Source organism: Nannobrachium achirus (assembly GCF_963921795.1).
Source record: "Nannobrachium achirus genome assembly, chromosome: 1".
In the NCBI taxonomy this organism is placed as follows: Eukaryota; Metazoa; Chordata; class Actinopteri; order Myctophiformes; family Myctophidae; genus Nannobrachium; species Nannobrachium achirus.
The window spans coordinates 54,979,783-55,002,504 of record NC_137810.1 but is presented as its reverse complement, the minus strand read 5'-3'; the positions used below and the strand labels follow the sequence as shown (position 1 = coordinate 55,002,504).

General features: G+C 40.2%; 2 protein-coding genes across 2 annotated transcripts in view; one reads left to right on the top strand and one right to left on the bottom strand.

The window, feature by feature from the left end:
• LOC308293792 (mitochondrial coenzyme A transporter SLC25A42-like) overlaps positions 1-5,372 on the bottom strand; it is a 29,973-nt gene extending 24,601 nt beyond the window's left edge. Inside the window, exons 1-4 of the mRNA XM_080736422.1 lie at positions 4,731-5,372; positions 3,927-4,056; positions 1,053-1,164; positions 745-770 (exon numbers count right to left, since the gene is read on the bottom strand). Coding sequence (XP_080592548.1) covers positions 745-770; positions 1,053-1,164; positions 3,927-4,004 — 216 coding nt within the window. The 5' untranslated portion in view covers positions 4,005-4,056; positions 4,731-5,372. The remainder of the gene's footprint in view (positions 1-744; positions 771-1,052; positions 1,165-3,926; positions 4,057-4,730) is intronic.
• A 397-nt stretch (positions 5,373-5,769) lies between these two features.
• On the top strand, positions 5,770-21,867 carry LOC308284588 (MAU2 chromatid cohesion factor homolog). Its single transcript, XM_080725254.1, has 19 exons — positions 5,770-6,357; positions 6,772-7,009; positions 7,871-7,954; positions 8,101-8,196; positions 8,620-8,714; positions 9,761-9,788; positions 9,950-10,105; positions 11,176-11,322; positions 11,704-11,794; positions 12,391-12,494; positions 13,040-13,117; positions 13,726-13,791; positions 13,923-14,006; positions 15,920-15,969; positions 17,736-17,813; positions 18,409-18,520; positions 18,807-18,897; positions 19,836-19,963; positions 20,590-21,867. The coding sequence occupies exons 2-19, from the start codon at positions 6,776-6,778 to the stop codon at positions 20,662-20,664; spliced, it is 1,797 nt and encodes a 598-aa protein (XP_080581380.1). The 5' UTR covers positions 5,770-6,357; positions 6,772-6,775; the 3' UTR covers positions 20,665-21,867.
• The last annotated feature ends 855 nt before the right edge of the window (positions 21,868-22,722 follow it).

Below are 22,722 nucleotides of genomic sequence, written 5' to 3'. Positions count from 1 at the left end.
ATTTCTTAGATATGATAGTCTAGACTAGAGTCTAGACAAGAGAAATTCTCGCAGCTCACAAGGAGCACATCGCCACCCCTGGCGAGTTGCAGAAATGTTACAAAAGAAGGCACGTCCAAATTATAAACACCAGATGCTGTACAGCGCATGGGGGGAAAGACAAACAAACAACAAATGAGTTCTGTACACCAGGCAATGCTCCCATGAAAATGTGGTACAATATACCATTGGTTCCCCAAAATAATCATATTTAAACTGGGGACCCCCCACCCTGACAAGCACTTGGAATGTCTTCTCAGTTCCACAGAATATCTTGAAAATAGCCGATCTACAAGCTTACAATGTGAAGATTGGCCATTTTCAAAATGTTTGCCTCTTTCTTGTATTATTTGACAAATTGGACAATGTTTGACCTGTTTTTAATAGTATAGTTTGTTGATTACTTTTGATGCAGTAAGGGTCTTTTTTTTTTACATTTCACTTATTTTCTTTCTTTGAATTGTCTGGTGTGCAGATTTGTTTTCTATTTGTTTTACCCCGGCTGGTTGGAATATTGATTGATAGACTGACTGACACATTATCAGTACTTATTGATACTTAAATTATAAATTATAAGTATATAAGATAATAAACAGAGAAGTTCATATTGAACAGCCTGAAATTGTGTACTGTTGTGTATCTGTTTAGTTAGTACATCAGGGTTAAATGAAGTATTTGTGATGTATTGATAAGCTCTAAACTCACCTTAGCAGAGAACCTGTTGGAGGACACTGTGACAGAACAAGAGAGAAAGTGTTAAACAACATACTTTCCCAAGGCTAAACATCTACTAAGAGGATTAGCAAGTACTCAAAAACAATCACAGCAGTGAGTGCAAACTCCACCTGTTACAGACACTGTAAAGACTGTTAAATGAGTGAGTTATACATTTTCAACAAGGTTCTGTGCAAAATACACTTGTAATTCACACAAATCCTATTTGCAGTCGCCAGGTTCTATGTTGGGGAAAATGTGCTGTTGTGACATGTGACAAAAAAGTGACATGTGCTTGCCTTGGAAAATGATCTTGGTTCGATCCAGGGGAGCAATGACCGTTTTGGCCACAGCTCCAGCAAACGCACCACACAGCAGGGTATCCAACACTGTCCATCTTTGCGTAAAGTCCTGTTTGTACGTACACACAAGGCACAAGGACAGACACATATTGTATTACTATACTTAGGATCATTCCATGGGACTGAACACAAGCCTAATTTTAACTGGCTAAGCCTTATTTATACTCTGTCTGTTGCAAAACAGTGTCATCGTAAATAATGTATTGCTAGCTTGAAAATAAAATAAATAAGAAAAGACAAAAAACATCCACACACACACATACATACAAGAAATAAAACAGCAGAGAGCATAATTTAAAAAGTGTGTGTTTTGGTATAGTGTTAGATGAACTGTACTACAGGCAATTTATGTCACTGCCAGTGGAACTTGACCTGTTTTAGCATGTCGACATTACCAACTTCAACCCATTCAACTGCATTAATCAGCTCTTCTGTCAATTCATGGTTCAAAGCAAGTTCCAACGTTTCTAATTATAGGGCAGCATAGTCTGGACTCATATGCACCAATGGTTCTCAACGTTGGGTCAAAGGACAGGCAGGGGACCTTGAAGGCATTCTCCAAGGGCTAAATGATTGATAGTTAGAAACCAAATTAATAGATCATTACAGGTTTGTAACTCAGAGAGAGTACAAATGGAACAAAATGGACCCTCACAGCTCCATTTGATTCCATTTGTACACTCCCAGACTTATCAAACTCCCAGGATCAAATGGGGGTCTGAGGCCTGATGCATATGAAACTGGGGGTCCTTGAATTGAAAAGGGTTGAGAATCACTGGTGTACTGTGTCACGTGCGGATATTCCGCACGTGACACCAAAGGTACAGTCACACACCCCTGCTTGTGCCAGAATTGATGACATGGCTCCCACCTGACTCTGAGACTTCTTCCTTATAGCTAGTTGGACCCAATAAACAGGCCCATTATCTGATAAGAGAGACTGACACACATCTCAAAGACATGGTGTTTCGCAACTATCGTTATTCAGGACAGCTTGTGCATGACCACAGCGAAGTAATGATTGGCATTTCTTTTTTTTTATTTCCACAGCTGCCAAGACTGGAGGGATGATTTGGGATTGTATCTATTTCTATATTTATGCACATACTGTAATGTAGCTTATTATGTTATTGATCGGTGTCAGTGGAGGTAGAGTACCACACTGGGTACTCCTTTGCAGCAACACCCTGCCATATGCTCACGAATACAAATTGACCTCAAGTTGGCCCAAGAATACCAGAAAAACACAGTTGCCTCAAACCTAACCTTATTCTCAACCTTAAGCTCAGTAAAACAGTGCCAAAACCTAATGCTTTTCGTCATCTCAACCTCAGTAAAATTATGCCTAACCCTAAACTTATTTCTAACCTTATACGCTCGGGGGGCATCCGTACTAGATGCCCGAACCACCTGAGCTGACTCCTTTCCAAGTGAAGGAGCTGCGGTTCTACTCCAAGTCTCTCTCGGGTGATTGAACTTCTCACTCTATCTCTAAGGGAGATACCAGCCACTTGTACCCGAGACCTTATAGTTTCGGTCATGACCCACACTTCATGACCATAGGTGAGAGTGGGAACGAAGATTGCTCGGAAGACAGAGAGCTTTGCCTATACTCAGTAAAACAATTACAATAATATAAGAACCGCCCAATACGGGCGGTCGGAGTGAGGTCAGCGGGAAAAATGAGGGCAAGCGTGTTTAAAGGCAAGAATTCTGCTTACACCGCCCAATATATTAGCAGAGCTTTATGCCCATTATGCTCATCAGCAGAGGGTGCTTGCTGGGTTAGGTGCTAGACATAGTTTGAGACAAGTAGAACGCCAAGCCAAGATGTCCATCCCCCAAAACAAACAGGCAGGGACATCCAACAATCTAATGACACCAAGCAGTATGTGCTGTATCCAATTTCAAGGCTATTGCTGCCCTAGTTTTACCAATTATTACTCATTATTAATAGTTAAATGTCATTAGTTGTGAAATATTCAAGAGTCCTTAGTTGTTGCGGTCATCATTCACATTCACCCTTAACAAACATTCACCCTTTAAGAGTGACTAAAGGTCAGCTTTGACCCTATAGTTCTTGAGAAAACCTTCTAATCTGCTTTAACCAAAGCTGCCCGTTTCTCCTCACTAATGATTCTTGGTGCTCATTATAAGTACTTCACTGAGTGACAGACAGTTGTCAAAACACATAAGATGGCGGTCAACCTTGTATGTATGCCCAAGACTTTTTCAGGAAACGGATCATATCGTCGCTGTCTGGCAGAAACCTCTGATCTCCATATTTTTAACTTTTTGTGTTCTTTTTTCATAAATGAATGCCCTACCATTCTACAGCGTCACACACAAGTAGACGATATGTAGTAATGAATTATTCACAAGCTCTCGTTTCAACTTTTCATTCACTAAATTAAATATATATTATGAAACCCACAGACAGACTTAAGACTTCCTATTTGGTGAACAATTGCAAAACTCATAATGAAGTATAAAGTAGTGCATTTATTTATGAACATAAATAAGATGAAAAATAGAGATGCACTACATGGTTTCTGCCCGACAACAACAATATGCTGCTAGCCCTCTGTGTAAGCCCTCTGAGTAAATTATTGAATTCAAACGTGTATATGCTGTTGCTTCGGCACAATGCACCAACCTGACCGAGACAAATTCTTTGCATTGTTCAAACAATAACTATCAATAAAATAATTGTGACTTGTAACAATAACTGTATAAATAAACATATTGAAAATCTAAATATTTCAGTATTTCACACAGGAACCATTGTGTGTATGAGAGAAATATACTCACTTTTGCTTGACTGGGGGGTGGCAGAGACAGCACGGTGGCTGGAGGTACTGGTAATTCTCTCTGGTGGGGGTGGGCCATATGTGCCCTTGACTGCTAACTCATTCAGTCAAACACAACCAGCTAACCACCACTGCACAACATGGAACAGAACAAAGAATGAAGAGAGAATGTTTCAACAGCCTGTCTTGTGGTGTCAGCCAGGTTAGCACACCATTGTTTGCTCTGTTGTAAACACTGTAAGCACTTAGTTGACAAACAGGACAGATATAAGCCTAATCCAAATTGCTCAACTTAAAACGCACTCAAATTAAGGCAGATAAATCAACTGCTCAGCATAGAAAGGATAATCACACAAGAGCAGTGGTGGAAAAAGTACTCAAATGTTCTACTAAAGTAAAAGTATCAATAATGTAGAATAGCAAATAGCAGATCGGCTATTTCAAATGGACGAAATGCATAGGGCTGAGGTGATTAATGCATGTCTTGCGATAATAATACAAATCTACAAAGTAACTAGTCCATCTAAAGTTTTAAATGTGGAGGAAAAGTACAATATTTGGATCCGAGGTGCAGTGGAGTAGAAGTAAAAGTATTGGAAATTGGAACTATTTCAAATAATGTAGAAATACCTAAACATTTTTTTTTACAGTAGGCCTACTTATAAGTAAATGTACTTAGTTACTTTACAGCAATGCAGCATATAAAGGATAATCACACAAAGAGGCCTTTAGTTGTAGGCTATCACATTCACTATAATAAACATTAGTTTCTTTCTTTGTTTTCTTGACGATCCTTATTCCTCACCTCTCTCTCCGTGCTTGCCTTGAACAACAGTGTTTACAATCTTGCAGTCTTCATTCAACTGAACAGCAGTGATGTGGCTTGCCCTTGCATACCACAGTTGTTTGTTTTCTGGAGGCTCGTCAATGTCTGTCTTGCGCAACACAACACACTCTGTTTGCATATAGGTTCTCCCTGTGGGTTCTCCTCTCTAGGCTGCACCAGACCAGAGCCTTCTAGACGACTCTGAGCTGCACGTCTCTCTTGCACGATGTTGACGTTTCCTTTTTTGACGTTTTTCTGAAGGTGATTGAAAACGACAGATGCCACTGCTGCTGCGACGGGGAAGGTGACCTATATTTAGACGTCCACGCAAGAATTCTTCACGGAGTTGCTGGCTGGTTTTGCGCACCACCAGCTCCAGCTTGTCTGGGCTTTCAATGGCTTTTGGCTTATCATCTACAGAACGAGGAGGAGGAGCGCACGTAGGCTTCTGTTGTTTTGGACTACAATACCCAGGAGCAAATGTAGTTGTTATGAACTATCGCGTGGAGGACTACAGTACCGGGTTGCCAGGTTGTGGTTGGCGATGAAAGCACAAAACTGTTATTCTTCTTGGAAAATTCAGTATCGACATACATTTTCTCACGTAGGCCTACACGTGAAGAATGGGCACATGTGAAAACATACTGGAAAATACTTTAGACAGCATCAATATTAACTGTTATTGATGCTGTCTAAAGGATTTTCCAGTATTTTTTCCCTATTAGGTATTAGCACTTAGCAGTTGCCTTTATGACATGATTTCAAGTCCTTCAAAAAAATCTCAAAAACATCTTGGAATCCTCTTGGCATCCTGTAACACAGGGGTCTTCAATAGGGGGTCCGGGACCCCTAGGGGGTCCTCAGAGTTACTGCAGGGGGTCCTCCAAATTTTTGTGTGATAGAAACTTTTTCCTCCTTTTTTACATAAACCTCTTGAACCCTAGCGTCCAAATTCTGAGAACTTTAGCCAAAAATAGTAGATCTTTTAGAAAAGAGGTTTGGTGTAGAGGGAGGAAAATGAGCAGGCTAAGTACAGAGGGAAAGGTCACGTTTATTAAATATTGACGGTTCAAGTGGTTAAATATCTGAAAACACAAATTGACATGAATCCAAAATACACTGATGATTGTGCTGTGCTGTCAAACAATGAAACTATATGGAATCTATGAAAAGGTTTTGGGGGTCCCTGCTTCATCTCTCTCTCTCTCTCTCTCTCAACTATGGGGTCCTTGGCCTGAAAACGTTGAAGACCCTGTAACATATAGGACACGCTCCAGTGGGCTCACACTAAAGGTCCCCAAAAGCAAACACTGAACTGGGGAAGACACTCAGGACAAGACAGCCTTTTGTTTTAATGCCCCATGCCTCCCCAACCACTTGGAATAACCTACACGACAGCTTAAATTCAAGATTCTCCCACAAACTTACAGTCAATTTAAATCTTTGATTGCAGACCTTCACTCTGCAACTGCTTTTAAACTTGTCTTGTATCACACTAGGCAAAGTTTCTGTTTTGTTTGTTTTATCATTGACGTGAAAATAAAATTGTAGGACACTGCAAATGACTGAATGAGGGCAACTCAATGTCTTTCGAGAATAAATAAAGGTTAGACAAAGCCTATCCTAAGGTTACTGTAAATACAAATTGTTGCATTTTTTTCATACTGTCTTGATGATATGTTTTGCTTAATAGTAGGCTACTGTGTTTAATTTGTCTGTCATACTGTTGTATGATTGAGTACAAACTGGGACCCCAATGCAAACAAGCCTAACAGCTTTCTTCTTGTGTTTATCCTTTTAGTTGACCTTGTATCGGTGAACTGTCCTGTCCTGTACCTTTTCCAATGCAAACTTCTAGTAAAGTTTTCAACCAATTTTGAATGAATGAAGTAAATAAGAAAGTTTGCAATAAACGAAGACAGACTACCTCTGCTGGGGGGTTGTGCGCAGAGAGTCTGGCAACCCCTGGCCCTGGAAGCTCGCCGTGAAAACTAACTTGTTGTTGTTGTATCGCGGGCAGGAAAATGGCGTCCAACGTGGAGGCCCCGGAGCCCTGGTACCTCGCCCTCCTCGGCTTCGCGGAGCATTTCCGAACGTCCAGTCCGCCCAAGATCAGGCTGTGCGTGCACTGTCTGCAGGCCGTGTTCCAGTTCAAGCCCCCGCAGAGGATCGAGGCCAGGACGCACCTCCAGCTGGGCTCTGTTCTCTACCATCACACCAAGAACAGCGATCTGGCCAGGAGCCACCTGGAGAAAGCGGTGAGGGACCGGGGAGCCTCTGTGTCTGGGAAACGGCGAGGATGGAGCTATAGGGGGCTAGCATAGGCCAGTGGTTCTCAAACTTTCAAGGTCTCCCCTTAACTCTGGCAGTGTACAAATGGAACCAAATGAACATTTGGCTCCATGTTATACACTGCCAGAGTTACAGACTTGCATGGGTCCATTTAGACCCCCATAAAGGAACCTACAGACTAGTCCCTGGAAGTGGATTCCACTTTGAGAACTACTGACATAGGCCACAAACAACAACAAACCACATGATGGAACATAGAAGCACTCACGTGTTTTACTCAAGTAACAGGTGTTCAAAGGCCCGTGTTCAAAATGTTACTTGAGTAAAAGTATTGGCTTCAAAATATACTTAAAGCACCAAAAGTAAAAGTACTAAAAATCTTGAAATTTCAAGGACCCCCAGTTTGACATGGCTACGGACCCCCATTTAATGGCACTGGGACCGCAATGTATAGTAAAACCAATGTCAAATTCCATTTGTACACTTACAGACGTAAGGGTCCATTTCCCCCTGGAACTCCCTCAAGGACTCCTGGGGGTCCCCGGACCCCACTTTGAGAAGCACTGACATATGCCATGAACAAAAACAACCACATCAATGATGGAACCTTTAGCTTTCCCACATTTTCAGAGAGAATCTCGATGCAAAATACAGTCAGCTAGCTTTTTTTGTAGAACTGTTTGCAAAAGATACCGTCTCTCACTTCTGCTGTTCAACTAACATTAGCCTAAACGTAAAGCAGTTGTGGAAAAAGTGGTGCTGACAGAACTAGAAAATGACAATAACATATAATGCAACTAATGTGTCTTGTCTTCTCTGTTTTGCAGTGGTTCATATCACAACAGCTCCCACAGTTTGAAGATGTCAAATTTGAGGCTGCCAGTATTCTATCAGAACTCTTTTGTCAGCAGGTAAACCAGACTGCACATGTTGCACATACAGCTGAGCTTCCCTTAACACTGTTGATGTCTTGAGGGGTAGTTGATTTTGACTTTGATTGTGTTTCCTGCATATACTGATTAGATTCATATTTAATTTAATGTTTGTTCATTTTCAGAATCTGGTGGATTCTGCAAAGCCTCTTCTGCGCAAGGCCATACAAATTTCACAACAAACACCTTATTGGCACTGCAGGCTGCTGTTCCAGTTAGCGGTAAGCAACTACAATTAATTTATGTGAAGAGATTCTGGGAGGTGAAACAAATAAATATTTCCATAGCATATGAGTGACTGAGCATTTAGTCCCTGTGCCTCCCATGAAGCAACCAACAAATGTTTTATTAGTGTTCCACTTCCCAGAATTCTTGCAAATACGTCCTATACTAGAGCACTGATTTACTCATTTAGTGAACTTCCTTGTACCCATGCAGTGCTTTGGTCACTAACGCACAGCATGGGTACGATCCACTGGAGTTAAGTGGATTTTAAATGAATTGATGTTCTTGACAAAAATGTGTCACTTGAGTTTATAGAAAGAATTATTGAAGTTATATATTTTTTAGATTAAGTTAAGTCTCTAGAGCAAAAGAGCAGAACCATTGTCGTTACTTTAATTCAAATCCTCTGTCTATTACAGCAACTTCATACACTGGAGAAAGACCTGGTATCAGCATGTGACCTACTTGGGGTTGGAGCAGAGTATGCCAGGGTGGTGGGCTCAGAATACACCAGGTGATTTTTATTATTGATTGTTGTTTTAGCTCTGTTAATGGCAGAGGTCTTAAAGATGTGAAGTGAGATTGTCTCTCTGTTGCGTCCACGTTTTTCCCAATGACCCTAAGCGCGACAGTGGGGGCGCGGGGGGCTGCAAGGGAGAGGAGCGCTTGTTTTGCAGAGCGAGCGAGTTGCCGCGTGGAGCGTTGCGACGGTCGCATGAGCCGCTCCTGCTCCGTTACCGAGTTATGTACCGTTAGTAAATGGACAGAATAGTAAATGTTCGTCCCCCGGCCCTGCGACTTTCGGCACCTCCGCGCATTCCAAGTGAACACAGCGAAGCACTCCCTACCTCCTTGCCCACCACTGGCCCCCACCGTTGTGCTTAGGTTCCTTGGGAAACGCCAGGTCGCCTCTCTGTCAGTTCCACACGTTGGTCCCAAACAAGAGTCTCTAAAACTACTTGCTTAGACCTCAGGGAGCATTTGGTATGAAAACATCCACCTCATGTCCGACACGCTCATGTCCGTGAGTCATGCTAATACACAACATTTCGTTAGCTATCGGCTTTAGTCCCCTCCTCCCATTCCAGGGGAAGGTCACAAAAAGTAACACATTTGGTGTAACAGTCACTCACCGCGTCGCGTCGCTGATTTTCAGTCTGCTGTGTCTCTCCTGTCGCTGTTCTATAACATGCTGTTTAGAAGCTCTGTTGTTTCAGCGCGACCTGACGGTCGCTTCTCGCCCTTAAAGCGTCTCACTTCTTTTTATCTGACTTCTTGCTTATTCTTATTTTTTATTCTTGGAACACTAGTTGTCTCTCTAGCATCTGTTGTGTGTTTCATGCCTCCTGCATTGTGTATGTCTGTCTGTGCCGCATTCTTCAGATTTTTACGTAACATTTACGTAATACATTTGACAGGGATTGGGTCAAATGGAAGACTTCCAGCTATCATTTCATACATTGTCTTAATTTTCACAAATGCGTGACTAGTGCAGGCTATTAATGTAGAGGACGGTTGCTTACATGGATAATGTTGTTAATTTCTCCTCTGTTTCAACAGGGCATTGTTTCTCCTCAGTAAAGGAATGGTGAGTAACCTATAAAGTTTGGGCAGTGAAGTAGTGTTGAGCATGCATTGTTAGGGCAATCAATGCATTCTTAACTGTGAATGCCCATGGATAGTGTAATACAATGCCAATACAACAACTAAACACTTTTAGCAAGTAATAATTCTAGTTCTTGTTTACAGCTGCTCCTGATGGAGAGGAAGCTGGGTGAAGTGCACCCTCTGCTCACGTTGTGTGGAACCATCGTGGACAACTGGCAGGGAAACCCCATCCAGAAGGAGTCCCTCAGGGTCTTCTTCCTAGTCCTACAGGTCTCACACTACCTGGATGCTGGGCAGGTAATTAATCCAAACTGATTGTTTCATTACAACAGGGGACCAGGGGTTCCTAACCTTTCTGTTACGTTGTGAGCATGTAGATCTGCTATTTTCACAATAGAACCGTGTTATACAAAATGTAATGCATCAACTCTGTGCTCGTCGGGGTGGGTGGGTCCCCAGTTAAAATATAATTATTTTGCGGGTCACGGCCTGAAAAGGTTGAGAACCACTGCCTTAACACATTCCCCAACAAAGACAAGACCACCAGTAGTCCTGCCGTTTTCATCCACTAGATGGTGCTGTTCACTAATCTATGGCTACAGTGTCCATTCATGTGCTGTTTGTGTTTGTGTGTGTGAATCTTCAAATGGATTACTACTGGGGTTGATTTAATTTTTCTCTCAACTGCAAGAGGGCCATGGACATGTTCTAAGACTTTCCTTTTTTCATCCCATCTGCCAGAAACTGTAAATGTAATACAGTACAGTAATTACAGACATTTATAGAAAAAAAGCTCTGGTGGAGAATGTGTTAAGGACAGGGAATTAAGGAAGAATTGGCTTATAGTGACAATTCAACAGGGACATAATACCTGACATACAATGCCACGATTCTATTGCATATCGTCGTCGTCGGGTGGAAACCTTGTATGTCCAAAACCGTTTGTTTTGTATTTATCATTTTTAAAATGATTTAAACTAGTGAAAACAGCCGATCTACAAGCACACAACGCCTCGCGCCGCAAGGCGTTGTGTGCTTGTAGATCAGCTGTTTTCACTACTTTTGTGCGACGGCCTTGTATGATGAAGCAGGGCTTTACTTTGCGAAAAAAATTACAAATTTGAAACTTGGAGATACAAGTTTTCTGCCCGACAGTGACGATATGTGCAGTATATTTGTATACAAGCAACACACAATATATTGTATCTGTTTGTTTACATTCTGTATTCCATAACTGTATTTGAACAAGTGTGTTATGATAATTTCCCGTCCTCTGTGTGTGTGTGTGTGTGTGTGTGTGTGTGTGTGTGTGTGTGTGTGTGTGTGTGCGTGTGCGTGTGTGTGTGTGTGTGTGTGTGTGTTGTCAGGTGAAGAGTGTGAAGCCATGTCTGAAGCAGCTGCAGCAGTGCATTCAGACCATCTCTACGCTCCACGACGACGAGATCCTGCCCAGCAACCCTGCAGACCTCTTCCACTGGCTCCCTAAGGAGCACATGTGTGTCCTCGTATACCTGGTAATCAGAACCTCATATTCATTCATGTGTGTCCTTGTATGCCTGCCTGGTAATCCCGGTTTCCTATTCACGTGTGCCCTTGTATACCTGTTAATCCCTCTTTACTATTCTGTACTGCTGGTGTGCCCCGAAAGAAAGGATTTTGTTTCTTTACTTAAAGCTTCACAAGGAGTTGGATTATTAGTTTGGACAAGAAAACCTGCATTATGCTTTGTCATACGATGGTGTCAACTAACCTCACAACACAACATGACACATGAAGCTTGTGAAGCTTGTAGATCTGCAATTTTCCGCATGCAATACCATCATATGACGGTGTATAAATTAGGCAGTACTCTGCCATATGGCTGTCATTACTAAATGTATTTTACTCTTCTACAGGTGACAGTCATGCACTCAATGCAAGCTGGCTATTTGGAGAAGGCACAGAAGTACACAGACAAGGCCCTCATGCAGCTTGAGAAACTAAAAAGTGAGTTGCATTGAATTTGTTTCAGTGATTATCTCCTTATGATTTCTTTATTTTATTTAAGAGGCTTGAACGTTGGAGCTGTTGATTTAGAGCAGGGATGTCCAAAGTGCGGCCCGGGGCCAAATGAAGCCCAATATTTTATATATTTGATATGGCCTGCGGCTTCATTCCTAAATTGTACTGTAAGCGGCCCGTCAGCACTGCCAAACTAAAATATTTTATGGTATTTTTGTCAGGATTCCTTATTGCCCGTTGTCTCATTCTGAAGGTGTCAAAGAAAGCCTATTTTGTTGTATTTATTACCTTGCACGTCTTGTTACATTTGGTAAAGTTATTTGTGTTTTGTTCAGAGCAGCCATCTGACAAAGACCATTGATATTAAATATCGAGGTTGATATTTAAATAAAATATTATAATTACGATGAATAATATGTGACTTTGTTATGGTCCGACAGATACATTTTTTCAGGAGATGTAGTCGGCCCTTGGGTGTTTTTAATATTTTCTTAATGTGGCCCCCCCTGATTTAGAGCTTAAATGATCTCCATTTGACACCCTTCACATAAGCTTTGAGCACATCATTCCTGCTGTTCTAGTGTTGGACTGCAGCCCCATCCTGTCCACCTTCCAAGTCATTCTACTGGAGCACATCATCATGTGTCGACTAGTCACCGGTCACAAGGCTACGGCATTACAAGAGGTACATTACCACTATCCATCTTCGTTTTGCACACACACACTCCTTGGCTGGCAAACCACAACCTCCAGCCCTCATGTCTCACATGGCCCTCTTCTAGCGCCACCATGAGGCAGATCTTTGCAAAACCCATTTTTGGACACTGCTCCTACAGATTTCGCCAAAAGATCTCACAAAGCGGTACACAGTATCTCTAAAGTCATTGTCATCAACATGGATCTGTCCCATTTCCCATATCCCCTCCTGATTGACTACGATTGCCTTCTAAAGTTTGTGTATGCGACCTGACGGTCGATTATCTCCATATTAGGGAGTCTTACTGGTTATTATTATTAAGTTATCTCCATATCTGTGTGTGCAGCCTGTAGTTTACATGGTAAAATCCTCATTGTTCATTTGACCCAGACGTCGGTGTACAAATGGAACCAAATAGATCTATATGACTTCAACCAAACCGCTTTTCTTCCATCATGTTAACAATGAATAAAAATGCAGGAATAGCAGGAAACTTGAAAACATTTCTGAAGTTTTGTCCCTTTCATCTCTAGATCTCCCAAGTGTGCCAGTTGTGCCAGCAGTCTCCCCGTTTATTCACCAACCATGCTTCTCAGCTTCACACTCTGCTAGTGAGTACTTTGAACGTACCAATAGCGCAGATTACGCGGCATGTCCATGTGTACGTCTGTATGTATGCGCATGTGTGCTGTTGCATGCATTTGACAGGATGTTTATAAACGCCATGAGGCAAAAAAAAAAAAACGGCAGTTTCTCGTTACACATGAATCGGGCAGAGGGCTGTCACAATTATTACATAATCGTCTAATCGCAATTATTTGAGGTAATTGTAATCATTTTCCATAATCGTCATAATCGTTTCTATGTTGAGAATATACTGTAGTTTCAAACACTTTCAAAAAGAAGTGGAAATAGCCGATCTACAAGCTCACAAGTTGTGAGCTTGTAGATCGGCTATTTCCACTATCAATGTTCATTTTTAAGTATGAAGTTGTCAAATATGTCAGTAAATTCTTTGTATATTTAAGTTATGTGTCATAATTGCCAGGTGCAACTTCAAAGCATAAAAGCCAAACAGAAATGTAATTGTCAAATACACAATTAAAATGTCCTAATCGTGACAGCCCTAATCGGGCATCTACAGTACGCAGAAATACTGAAGTACTAGAAAGATCAACATAAATAACATTATATTATCTTCCACACGTCCAATTTCTAGGGTCTGTATTGTATCTCAGTAAACTGTATGGACAACGCAGAGGCACAGTTTACCACGGCTTTACGGGTGAGTGTCTTGTTGGGTCTCTTCAACTGACAGGGATTTCCGCGTTTATTTCATACATTATGACGTTTTTGATGAAGGATTATTTTTTGTATCTGCATGTGTGTGTTCATACATTGGTATTTGTGTTCCAGCTCACGACACACCAAGAACTTTGGACGTTTATTGTAACCAACTTGGCGAGCGTCTATATCAGAGAAGGAAACCGAAATCAGGAGGTTGGTCTGCTACCACTGACTCACAGCCACACAGTAAAATAATTTCGTAGTAACATGTGAATGGACATTAATAGTTAATGCACATGAATACAAATTTCTTCCAGTTAATTTTATTTGATGTAAAGTAGGGATGGGACGATATGAAAAATTTCATATCACGATTATTGTGACAAAAGAAATCGCGATTTACGATATTATCGTGATAATCAAAATCCATTATCATTTGCCAAAAAATAACCGATCTACAAGCTCACAACGTGGTGTGTGTTGCGCCGCGTTGTGAGCTTGTAGATCGGCTATTTTTTTGGCAGAGACATTTGATAGTGAAAAAAGACTGTCAAGTACGTATATTATAAGTACCTTTACCAATTCTAGAGGGATTAAACCCGGATATGCAGCTCAGCAAATAAAGGGTGAATTGAACCCAGTGCATGACGGAGGACGATATCACGATAAATTAAATCTCCATGATACGATTATTGTGTGGAGTGTTTTTATCACAATATACGATAATATCACTTGTCGTCCCATCCCAATGTAAATCCATATTTAAGAAATTACTTGCAGATTACCACAGAAGACTGATGAAAATGTAAACAAAAAATAATCTAAATACATTTAAATTAGTTGGTTATGTATACTTTACATAACTTCTGACAATGTTTTCGAAGCACATTATCATTTTCTTTTTAGATTTTGAATGTTTTTCTTACCTTCCAGGAAGCCATTGGTTTCCATTCATTTCAGTACAGTATGAAAATCAACTTGCAGAGGCTTGAAACTTGCTTGATCTAGGTAATAAAGAGTGAACTCTGGGTCCTTCATTTTTAGTTAATTACATTATCAAGGCACTGATTCATTTTAAAAGTCTAGGCATGGCATTGTATTGCACATTTAATCAAAAGCAAGTCAGCCGAGATGTATTTTGGCCTTAACAGAAAGGTCTTTGACCAGTCATTGGTTTATGTCGACAAAACATTCAGTTTTTGTCAGCAGCAAAAACGTACCATGGAATTATTTCGGATTTATAATGGATTGCATTTTTATAGCGCTTTTCTAAGCAAGTTGCAAACTCAAAGCGCTTACAATGTTCCATTCATTCATGCATTGGGATTTATGTAGCTGTCACAGTAAATTCACAGACCTCACAGTTGCGCAGCGCCACAGCAAGCCAGTCGGCCGCTTTAAAGCACTCTGTTCATTCAAAATTTAGGATTACAACTTGGAGAATTGTTGTATATCGTAGCCATTTCGGACATGCATTGTAGAAATGTATTAATCACATGTCAAGTTCACTTGTAACCTGACAGCATTTTTCTTTCCACCTGCACTTGGTGGGCTGACATGGCTACTGTGGTGTGGCAGCATGTGAGGGAAGGGTGTGTGTATACAGGTAATGGGATGGTGGTGAGTGTGCGGGTGAAAGGGCATGTGGATAGGGCTGTCACAATTATTACATAATCGTATAATCGCGATTATTTTTCATAATCGTCATAATCGTTTCCATGTTGATATTGTTTTTTTAAAGTAAAAAAAAATAGTGGAAATAGCCGATCTACAAGCTCACGAGCTTGTAGATCGGCTATTTCCACTATCAATGTTCTTTTTTAAGTATAACGTTGTCAAATATGTCAGTCATTTCTTTGTATATTTAGGTTATGTGTCAAATCTGCCATGTGCAACTTCAAAGCCTACAAGCCAAACAGAAATGTAATTGTCAACGACAAAAACACAACTAAATCGTTAATCGCAATTATTTGAGCGTCAATTAATCGTCATGTAAAATGTCATATCGTGACAGCCCTACATGTGGATATTGTCAATTCTGGCATTTACCCACAAAGAAAATGGTGTTAACAATATTTTATGAATCTAACTTAAGGTGCACATTTTCCCCCCTATTTGTTTTCCAGCTCTACAGTCTCCTAGAGAGAATAAACCCAGACCACAACTTCCCAGTCAGGTAAAGTTAATAGAGCATGTCATGCACGTTTTATTTGTCAGTGTGTCATTTTCTTCCATTATTTCTGACATACTAACAACGCGATACATTCAGATCTCTGTTGGCAGATACTTAGACGAGCATACATGATACAGTACGATCTTCAATCTTCTTTGCACAACACCAGTGTGCGTTAAACATTTTATCTCACCAAGCAAGGTATCCTGGTGGCACAACCAGTTTATTCATAGCACATTTTGTAACGTTGTCTGAAATGCTTGGATGCATGGAGGCTGCATAGTCAGGCATGTCAAAAGTGGCCAAAAATTATGCTTATCTAAATATCCAGCATTGTAGTTTGTGCTGAGAAACAATGCTCTCTTGCGAACTCAAATGAATGATTCCTATTTTATATCTTACCTATAGGCTCATTTTCAATAAGATTAGGTAATACACTGGTACATGACTCTCTTGTAATAGCTGATGTTCTTATGGTCAGTGTTCGAGTTATACTCCCAGAACTATGGGGGCCCTACATTCACGCGCGTGCACGAAATTTTTTTTATCGCATTTTATTCGGGTTTCCGCAGGTTTTTTTTTGCTAAACAATCGGGAACGGCACACTACACTTTCCCTTTGCCCCTTTCCACATGCACCAGCCAGCAAGATAGTCTATATAGTTATAGTAGATGGAATTCTTGGTACCAACACTCCAACAGACAGACAACACCAGTATCATATAATCATTCAGTTCCAAAAGCTTTTCAGTTATCTACTTAATTTTATACCACTGTTCTACTACAGCAAGCATTATGGTATTGCTTCCCAAACGTTTTAGCCCGTGAACCAAGAGAAACTAAACCCAAGTAGAAGTGAAAATAGCCGATCTACAAGCTCACAAGGAGTCGCTTCGCGCTGCGTTGTGAACTTCTAGATCTGCTATTTTCAGGACCCATACAATGTGTCCACAACGCTAGCCAAAACAGTGTTAGCTAGCAGCATAGCATCCATCATTACTCCAACTCTATTTAGCCACGACTCACTCACCAATTGTTGACAGAGACGAGCAGGACGATGTTTAATGCCTTTATAGCCTACATGGTCTTGTCTTGGTGTTCTGTTATATTCCTTTATGCCTGTGTGTTGTTAATTTCACCACGAGTCCATCAGGGCGCAAGATACGCACTGACGACAGAGTGGACGAACGTTAAAGGCTCGTCCTATGAAAGCCATTTCCTCTCTGCACAGAAGCGCATTTCAAAACAAGAGTCTTTATTTTATTTTTTTCATCTATACAATCGATCATTTAACATGTTTATTTTGAAATTGTCCTGGAAAATAGTAGCCAAATAGCACCTACATGCCACTGAGAGGTTACGTTTGTGTTGATGAGAGCCAGAGAGCGCAGGGGAGAAAAAAAAGAAAAAAAAACCCCATAGGCGTTTTTGACTATGGGGTCCCAGACCTTATCTATGGGGGCTAAGCCCCCACTGGCCCCCACATAACTCGAACCCTGCTTATGGTATAGGGAATTGTTTTATGTTGGACCCCTAGTCTGCACAAATAAAGTTGGTGGGTTGAATACCCACTTCTGTGGCCCAGGGCATTTTCGATAGCAAGTGAGGTAGATTTTTTATTATTCAAACCGTATTTTTTCTTGGTTTCTATTTTAATATTTGACTATATGTTTGAATTTGGAATATTTGTTGACAGCCTATCATGCATGCTTTGTTAACATTAACAAATGTGCAATGCAAGTTTGACCTGTCTTGTGTTTTCCATCCAAGCTCCCACTGTCTCCGTGCTGCGGCCTTCTATATCAGAGGACTCCTGTCGTTCTTCCAAGGGCGCTACAACGAGGCCAAGTATGGACTTGCCACATCCTGTATTATTGTTCCTCTCACGCAAACAAAAGACTCTAAATTTGTTCAATTTAAATCCTCCATTTAAAACGGCAATCAATAAATAGTTACTGTAGCCAACATGCTGATTGCTGAATGCACCCAATTTTCTTGGATTTTTCTGTATCGTATCTATTGCTGTCACGATTATGACATTTTACATGACGATTATTTGTCACTCAAATAATTGCGATTAACGATTTAATTGTGTCTTTGACATTTATGTTTGGCTTTTAGGCTTTGAAGTTGCACATGGTAGATATTACACATAACCTAAATATACAAAGAAATTACTGACATATTTGACAACTTATTTAACTATACTTAAAAAAGAACATTGATAGTGGAAATAGCCGATCTACAAGCTCACAACGCGTCGCGATGTTGTGAGCTTGTAGATCTGCTATTTCCACTATTTTTTACATAAAAAAATATATATATGAACATTTTTCAACATGGAAACGATTATGAAAAATAATCGCGATTATGTCAAATAATCGCGATTAGACGATTATGTAATAATTGTGACAGCCCGAATCGCATCCTGCTTCTGTTGCAGACGGTTCCTGAGAGAAACACTGAAGATGTCCAATGCAGAGGACCTAAACAGACTGACTGCCTGCTCCCTGGTTCTGTTGGGTCATATCTTCTATGTTCTGGGGAACCACAGAGTAAGACTAAATACAATTATACACCGTTTCTTTTACATTCATTGGCTCGCCTATAAACTTCTGGTGACCTCTGGCACCAGAATTGATACAATGTCAAACAATTAAAGAACCGTTCTGTTATTGACTTCAATCAACCCTTTCAACTAAGTTGGCAGGATTTGCATTCATACTGTTTTTATTTGATGATTTATTTTTTACCTTCCGATTTGCAACAGCATATTTATTGCATCTGTGATGTTCTCTACTATGTCCCCCCCCCTGATAAGATACGTTGTCTTCTATCCAGGAAAGCAACAACATGGTTGTTCCAGCTATGCAGCTGGCCAGTAAAATACCTGACATGTCCGTCCAGCTGTGGTCCTCAGCACTGCTGAAAGGTGAACTATTAACCCCTTATTTCTCCCACTTCTAACTCACTAATTCACCCTTTGTTAGCCTTCTGGTTGGTCCCTGACTGACCAATCAGCAGGCTCTTTCTGCCTTGTCCCGCCCTGGTTCCACCTTTTTTATGTTGAATTTGATAAAACATAATTTTTGCCCTGTCACTATACTGCCACTGAGAGGCTCCTTTTTACTGATACCAAGATTAAAATGTGAATTGAATACATAGAATAACAATACGAAGCAACTAAATGTCAATGGTAGTGGATGGAGAGGAAGCACTTTTGTCCCACCAAGACACAGAAACCAATGGGTGCGAAGAGGGGCGGCACAACGGGCGGGACTTGACAAAGGGTGAATTGTTTACATCTTTCTCAGTTGTGTAACACTGGCTTGTCTCTATCGAAAAAAACAAATGACCAGCACTTGGAAATGTCGTTCAGTTACTATTTTTTTGCAACAAATTCATGTTTTCCACCACTGAATCTTATCAAGAGAAATTGGCTTTAGATCAGGGGTCTTCAACGTTTACAGGCCCAGGACCCCTTAACAGAGAGAGATGAAGCAGGGACCCCCACAACCGTTTCATAGATTCCATATAGTTTAATCGTTTGACAGCACAATCATCAGTGTATTTTGGATTCATGTCAATTTGTGTTTTCAGATATTTAACCACTTAAATCGTCGATACTTAGTAAATTTGACCTTTCACTCTGTACTTGGTCTCACAACACCCGTAGATCGGCTATTTTCGGCTAAAGTTCTCCGAATATAGACACTAGGGTTCAAGTGGTTGAGGAGAAAAAAAGATTCTATCACACAAAGAGTTTTAGGCCCCCCTGTAGTAACTCTGTGGACCCCCTAGGGGTCCCGGACCCCCTGTTGAAGACCCTTGCTTTAGATGATTTTAACTAACCGTTTTTTGTCTGCACAGATTTGAACAAGGCCCTGGGGAACAACATGGATGCTCATGAAGCAGCTCAGATGCACCAGAACTTTTCTCAGCAGCTGCTGCAAGACCACATCGCTGCCTGCAGCCTCCCAGAGCACAACCTCATCAGTGTATGGACAAGACTTGCTTCCTTTCCATTGTATTAGTTATTGTTGCTTACCCTTTTCTTTTCTCACTCGATAGTCAGACTGGCTGGCTGAATTTTTCGCTTGGTCTTTTTTTTATGCTTAAAAAGATTTAGACCTGTAAAGCATCTGTGTCACTTTAGATTTTAACCACTTTAGCCATTACTTTATACTTAAGCTATTCAAAAATAGCAGATATACAAGCGCTATGAGCTTGTAGATCATGAAAAATCATATATTTATATATATATATATATATATATATATATATATATATATATATATATATATAAATAAATATATCACTCACACACACACACACACACACACACACACACACACACACACACACACACAGTATATAAGCGAACTTTTGTAACTCAAAATGTTTGCTTCTGGGGGGGTCCCTGGAACAAAATATTTTGGGATGGGGTTCCACGGCCAAATACGTATTATTCTGGGGGTCCTTGACATGGAAAGGTTTGAGAACCCCTGATCATAGAACCGTAAAGTTTTTCAAAAGCCTTAGAAGGATTTAGAAGACACATTTTGTAGAATCGGCCTCAGGTCTTAATTGGTAAATTAATGTCGTATATTGCTCTGTGTTACAGTGGACAGACGGCCCTCCTCCTGTCCAGTTTCAAGCCCAGAACGGCCCTACCACCAGCCTTGCCAGCCTGCTATGAGGGGATACTTCTGCCTCGTGCACGAACCCTAGCTGGTACCTTAAACACTACACAGATGGATGCCTAATAACCTGCTATCTGGACCTGAAAGGATTCAATCAAAGGATCTTAACATAGTTCAGGCAAACACTTTATATTTTAGGCTTCTCAAGATGGCTTGCTGATCATTTCCGAATTATTCTAAAATAATCGTCACAACTGTTCTACGCCTATTCCATCATCTCAGTTGTCCATTAATGCTTATTTTGTGAAGGGGCAGACAGTCGATTGGAATGGCGAGGGACATGCAACACATTCAAGGGCTCCTTTGCGTCAGACTTTGAGAATTGTGGACTGGGTTTCTTTCCTTTTATTGGAAAATATATGGTGCAGTTAGATGGACAGTAGAAAAAATTGTAGCCGTCATATAATTAATTTATTCATGTTGATATTTTTTTAACAATTGGTAAATATTTTACATGTTGGCTTTTCTCTGAATGATTTCAGTTTTTCTTCATGCATGATGTTACTGATGTTGACTGATACCATTTTTGATAACCCATTTTGCTATAGGATTTCACCCTTACAAAATAATGACTTGCACATGGTCAGCATTTGATGTGTTGGAAATATGACTTTATTTTCACACACATACTGGTACATTACGTGCAGTTCTTCAAGGAAACAGAAGATGTCTCTGTTGAGTTATCTATTACTATGAACTTATATTTATATTCTTTATATTATGGCCACTGTGAGAGAGCCAATGTGCCCCTTAAATACACATTACAACTCATGTATAATAATTTTTAGAGTTCTACAATATATTAATTCCTATCAACACATTCGGTTTTACAGATTTCAGATACACAAAAGTGAAATTTATTTTGTAAAACTTTTGTCTTAACTAGTTAAATGTCTTTCTTTACATGTATAGATTTGCGACTTGCTAAACCTTTATTGTACAGTGACATTTTATAAAGTCAGTTTAGTAAAGTGTGAAAGGTATTTTTAGCTATCCTATGTAGGAATCAAGCTCAGTGATTGGTATTTAAGCCACACTGTAAGTGTAAGGACACAGTTTAAGCTTGAATACTGGCATATTCTATCCAGTTACTATGTTTTTATCACTTACATTGTGTTCAACAATTTTCCAATATATATATTTTTTAATTACACGGTGTGAACCTTCTGTTAATATGCTGTTATTTTGTTATTTGCCTCATTTCAATAAAAAAAATATATGGATGACCATATGTGATGACTAAAGTATTTTTATACTAGAGAGATTATCATTATACTAATTAGAAAACGGTGATGTAAACATCTCTGAGCATGTTTATTTAAATAGGGAAATATTAATACAGAATGTTTGTGAATAAATATATTGCGTGGCACTATTTTTGCCTGTAGTACAAAATATAAAAATAACAAAACATAAGTAAATTATGAGGGAGTGTGCACAACTAAAACTTAGTTGTGTCTTACCAGGTGCACAGTCTAGGAAGATTAATTTACCGGCAGGATTTGCAAGACTATTTTGTTCAGTAGTATCTGAATAGGCAAACAGGCAGCAATGACTACAACAAGAGGCAAAGCCTTTAGGCTTTGTTCTGAAATGCATATGTTGGGTGTTTACTGCCTTTTAAATACAAGGTACATGAAGGACATGTCCATGAGTGCTGGCAATTTCTATAACCACACTCAACCTATATAAGGTTTCAGAGAGAACACTAGAAAAATGGACTCGCAACATCAATCTGTCAGTGGGGTCTCATGGTGTTAGGCAAGGTGAACTGTAAATATCTATTGCTACAATGTTGCTGTGTCTAGATTGGTTACCAAATCATTTCATTCTTATTATAGAAAAATAGCTGTGGTATTACATTATTTAGTTTGCATGTCAAAGCCAAATGTAATGGTATCGCGCATACAATCCACTGTATATTCACTAACCACTACCTGACCAGACTGAGTTAATGCATGTGAGCATTCCGGACTTTCCCTATGTTCATAGTTCATTAGCCTGCCTCCCCATTTAAGAGGATTGTTGTGGAAATCCATATTTTCAAAATGTTA